The following is an 11,666-nucleotide window of genomic DNA, read 5'->3' as shown; positions in this document are numbered from 1 at the left end:
AACGTTTTTAGTTTTCCTCACGCGTTTCACTTCATTTCCCATATTTACACAATTAAAATTTATGACAAATAATATAATAAAAAACAAATGCCTAATTACTACTACATTATTTTAACTTAATATATTTATCTACAAGAAAGAATAATATTTATTATAAGAAAACATGAATTTACAATTAAAATTACAAAAAAATATCTCGTAACGTAATGATGCTCGTAACGAAAAGATCGACACGTCTATATAGCATCAGGCCTCGGCCGGCAATGTCTGTACACGGCGTTTACGCACACATGCGTACGAATTTTGTTCGAAAATAAGAATATCTGATTTAAAAAACATCTATTGATTTTATTAAAAAAGTGACGCAGAGGTTAAGTAATATATTGCTTGTAGAATAATCTGACAAAAAACCAGAATTATTGAATGTATATAAGTATAGTTATTATTTATTAAAACATTTGTTTAGAGGTAACTTTGTGATTTTTTTCTATCGAACCAAATTAATTACATCATGTTTTCAAAATAGCAAATAACTAGCATGTATCCTGAAGATTGTCATATATTTTTTTTCTTTAGTTTACTGCATTGGATCATATACTTTTTTGCATTATAAAACTTGCATTTCGCTCATGTAGTCCCCTTAAGTCCTGTGTTTTCCAGAATTACTCGGCTAGTAACCGTCGGATATTTTTTTTTTTCCTTTTTCTCACATATTTTTCTTACAGCACCTTCACTAATATTATATTTTCGACCAATTTCTCTTTTCGAAAGTCCTTTTTTCTGATCTTTAATTACGAGTTCACGTACATTTTTGAATTGAAATTTTTCGCATCGTAGATTTATGGCCCAACCCTACCCTATTTAAAATTTAGAAAATCGATAACTGGCCCAAACCACTTTTTATGTTTGTTTATATTACACTTACAATACTAAGCTTTGTTAGGAAAATATCCCGTTGTAGTCACTTATGAGGGCATGGAACCTTAGGTGCGTACTTTATTTTGTCCAGTCTATAATAAACACGCTAACCGCTGACATCGATCTCATTCTCCATTCGAATATTATTATTTTTTTTTCAACATAAATTGAAAGGCAAAATAATAAACTTTCGTCGGGAACAGTCTGGTTTATTTATGATACTTAGAACGAGAATAGTGCAGCAATAAAAATTTGACCGATGCGTACTTTTTGTCCGGATACTGTATATGGAATTCATTGTCATCAGTGTTATAGGTAGGTCAGGTAGAAATAAGTAGTAACCTTACCTTACCTATTATATTAAATTTACTTTGTTTACTTTTAACTTGGTGTTACTATTGGTTAAACATACAAAAGAATACAAAAAAATATTTATAAAAAACAAAGTTTAGTTTAATACATTTTTATTTCTAAATAATTTATACAGTACAGTAAATGCTCAGTAACATTAATCCTCCTCGTGGGGCGAAAACAGCTTGGCCACCTCGAAGAGATCGTCGAACTCGCCCTGCGACAGCACCTGCCGGACGACACGACATTATAGAAATGGAAACGCACCCCCCCCTCGCCGCCGCCCGAGCGCGCCCGCACCTGTCTGGCCACGTGCATGCGGTTGAACAGGTTCCACAGCAGCACGCCCACCACGCGCCGCTCGCGCACGTAGAACACCACGCCGCGCTCGTAGCGCCGCGGGGCGCCGCCGCCGGCCGCCGCCTCACGCGCCGCCTCGGGCGCCGCCTCGAGCGCCGCCTCGCTCGCGCCGACCTCGGCGACCGCTCTCGTCTCCGCCGCCTCGTCTCCGACGGCGTCCGCCGAGAACACTCCGACCGTCGGCAGTCGAGCGTCTACGATACCTATAGCCTGAAGTGCAAAGGGAGAAGTTACTCGGGGTACTGTAAGCGACCAGCGAACGTGAACGGTCTCGATACCACCTCGTAACCGAGTCGCGGGCCGAGGTCACTCCAGAACATGCTCTGGTGCTGGTAGTGGCGGGGCGGCGCCAGCGCGGCCATGTTCTCGCCCGCCAGGCGGCCCGACACCACGGCGTGGTCGTGGTGCTCCACGCGACGCCGGCCCAGCGCCTCGTCGTAGAAGCACGCCACGTCGCCCGCCGCGAACACGTCGGAGCGTGCCTGCAGCTCCGCGTTCACCAGTACGCCACCCAGCTCGGGGTGCAGCTCGAGTCCCGAATCGCGCGCGAGCTCCGCCTCGGGCTCGCTGCCGACGCACTCCACCACCAGGTCCGCCTCCAGCCGCTCGCCCGACGACAGCTGCACGGTCACGCGTCCGTCCCGCACCGACGAATCCGTCACCTCCGCTGCGGACAGAGAGCGCGTCAGTCCTAGCGGCCCCCGACGGTACGGTCGGCTCCACCGGCCCTACTGACCGTCGGGTAGCAACTCTACGCCGGCCGCGGTAAGACGAACCGCGACATCATCTGCCAGATATCGCGGTAGCACCCCCGCCAACGGAGCGCTCTCGCGGAACACTTGAATGACTCTCTTGCCGTCCTCGCGCACTGCAAACAAAGAGGAAACAGGTAAAATCTCGTCGCCATGGTCGGACACCCCGACGAGACGAGAGCCTAGAGACACTAACGTCGGTCGGCGAGCGCGACGGCGAGCTCCGAGGCGAGGAAGCCGCCGCCGACGACGGCCACGCTGCGCACGGCGGGATCGTCCAAAGCGGCCGCCAGGCGCGCCACGTCGCGCACGCCGCGCAGCGCCAGCGAGCGCCCCGCCGCCGCCGCCGCGCGCAGCCCCGCCACGCGCCGCGCGCGCACCCCCGTGGCGATCAGGCACTTGTCGTACGTGACGGTGTGCGTCGCGCCGCCGGGCGCCGCCAGCTCGGCCGAGTGCCGCGCCGGGTCGAGCCGTGTCGCGCGCCAGCCGCGCGCCACCCCCGCGCCCGCGCCGCCCTCTCGGAGCCTCTCCGCCGGGGTATAGAATGCGTTCGGCTCGTACGTCACGCTGAGGGAGGAAAGACGGTCAGTAGGGAATCGGGGGGCCTTCGGTCGTTGAGTCGTCGGCTCGTCACCTGCGGCGGCGTCCGTTCCACTGCCGGAAGGTGAGTGCGTCGGGGCTGGTGGCGCGCGCGGCGAGGTCGGGCTCGCGCCACAGCTCCTTGCTTAGCGGGGGACGCATGTAGGGCAGCGCGGTCTCGGCGGCCACGATGAGCACCTGCGCGTCGGGGCGGGCGCTGCGGATGGCGCGCATGGCCGCGAACGAGGCCGTACCGCCGCCCACGAGCAGGTACTGAACGTGAGCCGGCAGAGCCTCTCCGCTGGCCGGAATCGCGATTTCGACTGTCTCCTCAGCCTTTTTCTCATCACCTTTAGAATGATACGTACGATGAAACTCTGTAAAGACGTCGACCGTGTGAACGTACCGAATGGCGACAGTACATACTCGTTATCGTAGTATTCTTCTCCTCGGCGTCCTCGCTCATTTTGCGGTACCAGTACACCTGTTTATAATTTTTCAATTAGATAGAAATTTAAAATTATAAAACCACAAAATTATTATAATTATGTTACGGTTTTAACTTGCTAACAGTTTGTAGTACAGTTCTCTTAATGTCTAGTAATTTGAAGGAACTTATTATATCTTTTTCACTCACTGTATTAAATTTAAAACTTATATTACATTCTTCAACATTGTTTTTTAATAATGATTCAGCAACAAATTATTTAATAAATCTTATGTTGTGTAATACCAATGAACTTCCTTTTTTAAACATGTACTAAATTTTCATGTATATTTACATGCATTTACCAATCTCTTTATGCTATATATAATCAGGTATCTAATAATAATAAAGCATGTATTAGACTTACTCCACCCAATGATGCCGTTAGTGCAGTGAGTGCAGCGAGAGCCGACCAAGCGCGTGGAGGGCGCGGCGGCGGCGGGCGCGGCGGTTGTGGGGGTTGAGAGGATTCCCCTTCACCTTTGTTAAATGTTGCATGGCTTGATCTTTTCGTTTTTGTCGTCTTTGCTCCAGTGGAACTTAAAACTGTCTACAAAAAAAATACTATATATTCTTGATGATTGATTTTATTTATGCAATAGTTTGGAGGCAAATAGAAATTGTAATAGGTATTGATTGTATTAAACATAAATAACAATATTTGAACAGTCAATACTTTAAGATTTATTCATTTTTTTATAAGTTACATAGTTAAGTATTGCAAAATGTGTGTGAAATGTACTAAATTGTTTTACCGTTCTATATTTCCTCAACTTTCTTGTACGCTTGTAGAAAAATAATAGTTTAGTATATGCATATTCCTATATGACTTATTAATATTACTAATAGAGTACTAAAAATCTTGAATTAGTATATTGTATAAGTACTAAACAAATATTGGAATAGATCTCACCTGTTCATCACTGGCTGCACTGGAATGAGCACAAATACCTTTAAACAAAACAAAATAGATTTTTTAACAAAATCCAGATTTTGGTAAATTTCAATGAACTACTTCATCTATATAATAAATATATGCTTCACTTTTCTATGTGCAGTTTGTCTGGTTTTATTCATCTATCATGTAGTATTTTATAATCTCTATTGCAAATTATCATAGCAAACATTCTGATAATGTAATTTTTACGAAGACTATTTCAAAAATAAAATTTGTGAAAGTATTAAGCAGAAAGTGCTTTTTTAATAAATATTATCAAATATTGAACTTTTAAATTATAATAGTTCCTTTGAAAACCTAAACTGACTCCATAAGTACCTCAATGTACGTTTTGACATACTGCTACATAAGATTATTTACTTTCCAGTATATTCAGAAAGTAAAACCAATATTATTTTAATTGCTCACTCACGGAATACTTTAAAAACATCTCTTCGAGATACTCCCTGGCCCTCGATATAAATGCTTGCCAATGCTCTGAGCATGGTAATTGCCTTTTAATAAAATCACAATAGTAAATGTTTTTGTGTTTTTAATTAACTTTATCTAATTATTAAGTTCATTTCTATAAATTTCATCATACACTTAACTACAATTCAAAATACAGAAGAAAATGTAGGTTAGGATTTTCATTTCAGCCTAGCACAGAATATATTAATTTTCGGTAGGTTTGACGTTTATTTACGTGAAAAATATAAAACTAATGTCTTATGTTCAATAAAAGTCTGAATAAAGTCCTTTATACCAAATAAATATGAAAAATACATATTTCTTTAAAATAATTCATTAAAATATTGATATTTTGAATGAAGTAATTACAGAATATATTTTTATTTTATTTATTAAAGCTAGCAAGTGATTTTTGTAAAAATATATTTATAAAACCAATAACTGAAAAAAATATAAGTCTTTTTATGTAACTACAGTTTAAAATAAAGTATCAAAATGAAATACATTAAACATTGAATTAAATTTAATTTCTTACCTGGTAATCCTTTTGTCCAATACAGCTGTAGGTTATCGGAATACTTACTGTCAAAAATAGCTATAGAAATTCGTATTCTAAATTATGTCAATGTCAAATGTGTCGGTCTTTTTCGTTGTGTAGATAAATATCATATTTATTGTAGTTGTACAAATATAGCTTAGAAAAAATTAAGAATAACTACTAAGTAGTTATAGACATCTTTCTTCCGAGTGACAAAGCCTTTATCAAAATTCCTCCAGCTGCGATAAACGAAGGTACTTCTCTCCGTACTGCTAATTGGTAAGTATTTACTATTTATTGCATCACAAGTCACAACAGTGAACGTATGGTGTATCTGTTATTAATATTATTCAGTGTACGAGCTACATATTAGTTTTTCGTTAATTAATATAAAGCAAGCAAATTTTTAAAAAAGTCGTAAAAAATACGTCTCAGTTATTGTAATGGTGTTCAGCTTTGATTGATTCTAATATAAAGGAAAAAATGTAGCTGTTTACTAGTTGACGCTTTAAAGTACTTTGTAAAGCATTGCTACACTCCCACGAAATTAACAAAAGGAAAGGTAACACACCTATCTTTGGCCAAAATTTTGATTTATGAATATCTTGAAATAATATCAGGTTTTTCAAAATCTCCCTTAATTTTGATACAGATTTTTGTACTTTTTTTGTTTTACCTTTTGTGTACATGTATTGGTCTAAACCTTACCTTAAATGAAAGCTAGAACAGAGGTAACTGTGTTCATCATATTAATTATATACTGCTTAATAATTTAGTCTTCGATTCAGTTAGTTTTAGCATTGCTGATTATATCTAAGGTATCCTAATTAAATAATAAATAAAATTAATACATAATATACAGTTTCACCTAGTTTCTATAAATCATCATTCCATCTGTGAGGTTCTATTTAAAAAGGTAGCTAGTTGATTTTCAGTAGAATGCCAACTTTAAATGTACATTTGAGACACAATATTTATCTTCTCACTGAATTAGGACATACTCTTCTTTAAATAAAGTTAGTTTTGCTTCCTAACAAAGTCAAATTGATCATATGGTCCTTCATTGCATTGAGACAAAAATAATTATTCCATACCTATTCATAACAACATACCATCTTTGGAAAAGTAAGTTATGTAGTCTCTTTGATTGTTATCTTTAAGCTCTGTACAGATATAGAAACTGTAACCACTACTCCTGGAGATGTGTGCAATATATACTAAACAGGACAATCAGGAAAAAGGAACCAATTATTATTAACATATTTTTATTTTATTACTTTTTTAAATTAGGGACTAGGTGTTGGAATATACAATAAATAGTATATACTACATTTCAGGTGGTCGGAGATGTTGGCTGCATGTGAGACGGGTGAAGTGTTTGCGTTGCTGGAAGCACGCGACACCGTCGACAACTTCGCCGCCCTATACAACAGTGTTCGTGAGCCCTGGCTGACGCGCGCTCTACTGCTGTACCATGCGCGCACCGGCTCTACCCGCGCCCTCGAACTGCTGGCGCGCGCGCCCGACGCACACGTGCAGCACCTGCTCGACGCGCTGCTGGAGCAACTGCGCGGGGAGCGGCCGGCGCGCCTGCACGCCCTCGCCGCGCTCGCCCCGCTGGTGGCGCGCCGCCCGCTGTGGCTGCACCGCCTGCCGCACTCGCTCGCCCGCGACCTGCTGCGTGCGGCGAGACACGAGCGAGACCCGCTGCCTCTGCTGCACGTCTTGCTCACGCTCGCCGCGCTGCTGCCCGCAGTGCCCACTCTCGCCGCGCCCCATTGGCCAGACCTAGCTGACGCGCTTCTGCGGCCCTCTGCGCTCGACCCACCGCCGCCGCCACCGACCCGAGATCACCTCCAACTGGCGCAGCTGGCCCTCTTTCACGCTCTATACGCCACGCACCCGTGTACCCTGCTGGAAACTCTTCGAAGCGAATGCGCCACTGGAAGCAAACGCGACGTCTGGGAACGAGGCGTGGCGCCTCTGCTGCGGTCGGTTCGTCTCCATCCCGCGCTCGTGACGGGCTCCCGGCAGCGCGAGGCCGACGCGGCGCGCTGGGCACATCTCGAGATACACGACGTGCTCGCCGAGAGCCGCCGCCTTTCGATGCGCGTCCGAGACCGGACCGACGAGCGAGCGCACTCGACGATCGCCGTCCCCGGCCCCGTCGCCCCGCCCTCCCCGGCGCCCGGTAGCGGCGCGCACGCGACCCGCGCCGCCTCCGCCCTCAGGCCCGGCGCGGAGCCCTGGTTCGCTCTCGGCGACCGCTGCGGCGCAGACTCCGCACCCAACACGCCCCTTCCCGCCGACGTCGACGCCGCCGAACCGCCCGAAGCCGCCGTCGAGGCGACCCCGGAGAACACGCCCGCCAAGGAGACGCGAGCCCAGTTCCGATTTCCGACGGAATCCGCCGCCGTACGCGCCATCGGGCGACGCTCTCAACCGCCCTCACCGCTGCGCAAGGAGACGTCCCCGCCCGCCGGCGGCGGCCCCGGCGAGGGGTACGCGGGGCGTCTGGCCCGTGTCGCTCTGGAGAGGCGCGCGGCAGAGTCACCGGTGCCGTTCGGGGGGGGCCCGCCGCCGGCCGGTGCCGTGGCGCGCCCAGAGCCGAGCCGAGCGGCGCCGGCGACGGACAACGAGCCGCTCAACGTCGAAGACCGCGAAGTGCTGGAGCTAACGGAACGCGCGCGCACGGAGCGCTCGTGGTCGGGCGCGGAGGCGCGCACGCCGGTGGCGCGCGACCCGCGCGCGGCGGAGCGCGGGGGGCGGCGCGCGGGCCCCGCGGCGCCGGCGCGGCGCTCGGCGTCGTGCTCGGCGCGCGAGCGCGTGGGGCGCTCGGCCGACGCGTCCGTGCAGACGCTCGACGTGTGGCCCGCGCCGTATGAATTCCTGATAGCCGACTTCTATCGCAGCCTTCCAGCCGATGAGCGCAAGCAGGTCAGCGATATTTAGATATCTATCTCGAACAGACCGACCGACGAGTGCTCTGATAATAAGTGTTCATCCACCGAAAGATGTGGCCTACACTAATTTTAGCGATTAAAGTAGTCGGTTAGTGGAAAGTGACTTTACGTTATATTTGTACTCAAAAATTGATTAGTTCAATTTTTTCATACATATTTTTATTATTTCATACATTTTATTTTATAGTTACCCGCGGCTTTGCCCGCGTAGAATATGAATATATTTACAAATTAACTTAAAATGTTACGTTAATGTAATATCTCATTGTATACCACATTGGTGTGTATTTAAGGGTTACGCTTAAATACGTAACTCTATCTATTAGAAAAAACCGCATCAAAATCCGTTGCGTAGTTTTAAAGAAATAAGCATACAAAGGGACATAGGGACAGAGAAAGCGACTTTGTTTTATACTATGTAAAGATAATGATTTGGTATTCAATCGAACAACTTTGACAGATCTGGCATTTAGAGATAGGAAATACATATGTTTAAAATATTGAGTATGCTTTTAATATATGATATTCGATGCATAGAAGAAATATCCAATTGGTGTATTTTTAAATGAATCTCAGCCTTCGACTTTGTATGGCACGAGTATTTCAATTTATCAAGCTGCCATAGTGTTCGTGTTCCACAAGGACACATTTTGAGTGCTTTTCTATTCATTGTACATAAGGATTTATGATATTGAATTATTATTTCATCAATATCAAACAAAATGAAATTTGACAACGTAATATTAAACTTTAGTATTTCTAGATATCACTTTAGATAATGTTTAGACTACTTTGGTGGAATCTTCATTTATCGTCCCTCTCAGGAACAGTCAGGCCCGCGGCCAACGCGATTACAAAAGTTATCATAATCAGCTTGTCCTTACTTGCACTTTAAATTAAAACTCCACACTGTTGATAAAACTCGAACTTTATTAAAGTAAAGAAATGTATTGTACAAATTATTAAACAAAACTATTGCGTGATCTATGATTAGTGCAACGCCATCTAGTGGTCGGAAGCGCAAAGCAAAATTAGTATGGCTTAGTATGATGTTGACGTGAGCGAAACTATACCGCGATTCAGGAGTACACTAGCGCCATCTATTACGCGTATGCTTAGTTATAACTTACGATACTAATAGAATATCATATTTATGAATTTTTGAATGGCAAATTATTATTGAATTAAACACAGCTCGTTTTCGTTGTTTTCAGTGTTAGGTGTTCTGTTCTACATTAGGGGAATACAAATGAATTTGAAAGTGTTTATTTATCGAGAATATTTCACAACAAGATATACAATTTTTTTTCGTCACTTCTACTATTCTCTCCTTCAGAATATCGAGGAGAAGATCGACGAGCCGACCCTTCCCTGTGAACGTCTCGACAGCTATCTGTCCGAACTGTACTCGGGACACGTCATCGCGGACGCGTCCGAGCTCGCCGAGCAGCTCGCGCTCGTGCACGCGCAGCTCATGTACGAGCGCTGGCGCAGGGAGGCGCACGCCGAGCGCAACCGCCGCCTGCTCGGCCGCTGTCGCGAGACGCGCGCGCTGGAGCTGCAGAACGCCGCGCTGCGGGACCGCCTGCGCGCCGCGCAGCACGAGCGCGACGAGCTGCTCGCGCGCCGCGCCCGGGACCCGCCCGCCGCCGCGCCCCTCTGCGCCGCCACCGACCGGGAGCTGCGCCTCGAGGCCGCGCTCGCGGAGGAGAGCGCGGCGAGGCTGCGCGCGGAGGCCGCCCTGCGCGAGCTAGAGGCGCAGCGAGCTATCGACGCGGCCGAGCTGCGCCGCACGCGCGGGGAATCCTTCGAGGCGGCACGCCACGTCGAGGCGCTCGCGCGGGCCGCGCTGGCGGCCGAGCGGCGCTCCGAACACGTGCGACGACTGCGTCGCGAGCTGCTCGTGCTGGCCGAGCGCGAGGCGCGGCTGAGCGGCGCCGTGCGCGCGGCCAGCGGAGCGGCGGCCGGCGCGGAGGCCGAGCGCGCCGCGGCCGAGGAGCGCGCGTTGCGGGCGGCGCTGGCGCGCGCGGAGACCGAGGCGGAGGCGTCGACGGCGCGCGCGGAAGCGGCCACGGCGCGCGCGCACGAGCTGGAGGCGGCGCTGGGCGCGCGGGACGCGGCCGTGGGCGAGCTGCGGCGCGCGGCGCGGCACGCGGGCGAGGAGCACGCGGCGCGGCTGCGCGCGCTGCAGGACAAGTGCGCGGCGCTGGCGCGCACGGTGCGCGCGGGCGAGGGCCGGCGCCTGGAGTGGCTGGCGGGCGCGGCGGGCGCGCGCGGCGCGGCGGCGGCGGGCGGGGGGCGCGGCGCGCGGCCGGCGCTGGCGGACTGCAGTCGCGTGCGGCGGCTGCTGGAGCGCGACGACGCGGACGTGACGGAGTCCAGCTAATGCCGCCTCTCGTCGGCCGATCGCTTCGCTCGCGTGCGTTCCGTAAAAATCTAAGTCTCGTAGGGATCCGGCTCGGGGTGCCGGCCGCGGTGACGTCGTGTTTCATGAGAAAATATTTTTAAGATACGATCGCTGCGTTATTTCGTTAACTCTGTCGATGTACAATTGTATGCACGAGTACTGTGGTCGCTTTCTCCGACTCGCGGCCGCACGATTGTATCGTCTTCTATTCTGCGTCGGAGCCGGCGTTTGTTTCCCGACAAACGGACATCTGTACGTTTCACTGACGTCGGCAATCGTTTTCTTAAATTTATGGAAATATATAGGAAAGAAATGATCGTAATCGACATCAAATAGTTACGCGAGAACGAAGTGTCCGATATTATTTATGTTATTATGTTCCTCTTGAAAGCAGTAACTACAAAATAACCGGACTGATTGAAACGATCTCACGTCGACAAGTGTAATGATGGAACTGCGTCGAGGGCATAATATTATAAACACCAGAACTAGATTCGCACATTGTACGAGATAGCTCTGGTAGCGTATGAATAGTCTTTGTAAATAATAACTTGCACAGATGTTGGTGAAACTTACCGAAGTTGCAGAGCCGCCCGCGTGTCTATTGTGTTGCTACCAGTCGTCGTCTACAAGCTCCGTTAGCTTGACCGACGCGAGCTCCGCCCGGCGGCCGCGGTCCGCACTCGTGTATGTGTTGGCAGTACACCGACGGCCGCGTTTACTCGTTTCAAATGCTAATTAAACTAAGTCGAGTGTTACGTAACATAGTCGGATTATTGTAATAGTTAGTTTGGCGTCCGCTGTAAATATGGCTTGAGCCGTGACATGTTGTAAGTAGCGGTAAGTGGAGGCGAGCGGAGGCGAGCGGAGGCGATGCCAGAGATGAGAGGCCGATGCGAGCCC

At 48.1% G+C, this 11,666-nt stretch overlaps 2 protein-coding genes across 3 annotated transcripts; one reads left to right on the top strand and one right to left on the bottom strand.

The window, feature by feature from the left end:
* Positions 1-1,365: 1,365 nt before the first annotated feature.
* On the bottom strand, positions 1,366-5,081 carry LOC113403277 (apoptosis-inducing factor 1, mitochondrial-like). 2 transcript variants are annotated; one of them, XM_064218489.1, is made up of 11 exons: positions 4,818-5,081; positions 4,361-4,398; positions 4,203-4,232; positions 3,815-3,997; positions 3,387-3,444; positions 3,016-3,310; positions 2,578-2,948; positions 2,366-2,497; positions 1,911-2,296; positions 1,570-1,839; positions 1,366-1,498 (listed from the first exon to the last, which is right to left on the bottom strand). In XM_064218489.1, the coding sequence occupies exons 1-11, from the start codon at positions 4,888-4,890 to the stop codon at positions 1,427-1,429; spliced, it is 1,908 nt and encodes a 635-aa protein (XP_064074559.1). In that variant the 5' UTR covers positions 4,891-5,081; the 3' UTR covers positions 1,366-1,426. The 2 variants fall into 2 exon arrangements, with proteins under 2 accessions (XP_064074559.1, XP_064074560.1); XM_064218490.1 differs by lacking the exon at positions 4,203-4,232.
* Positions 5,082-5,412: 331 nt separating this feature from the next.
* Positions 5,413-11,055, top strand: LOC113403278 (hamartin). The gene is made up of 3 exons (XM_064218420.1): positions 5,413-5,672; positions 6,731-8,330; positions 9,693-11,055. The coding sequence occupies exons 2-3, from the start codon at positions 6,741-6,743 to the stop codon at positions 10,740-10,742; spliced, it is 2,640 nt and encodes an 879-aa protein (XP_064074490.1). The 5' UTR covers positions 5,413-5,672; positions 6,731-6,740; the 3' UTR covers positions 10,743-11,055.
* Positions 11,056-11,666: the final 611 nt, after the last annotated feature.

The sequence above is a fragment of the Vanessa tameamea genome, chromosome 22 (assembly GCF_037043105.1).
Source record: "Vanessa tameamea isolate UH-Manoa-2023 chromosome 22, ilVanTame1 primary haplotype, whole genome shotgun sequence".
In the NCBI taxonomy this organism is placed as follows: domain Eukaryota; kingdom Metazoa; phylum Arthropoda; class Insecta; order Lepidoptera; family Nymphalidae; genus Vanessa; species Vanessa tameamea.
This window is presented reverse-complemented; position numbering and strand designations above follow the sequence as displayed.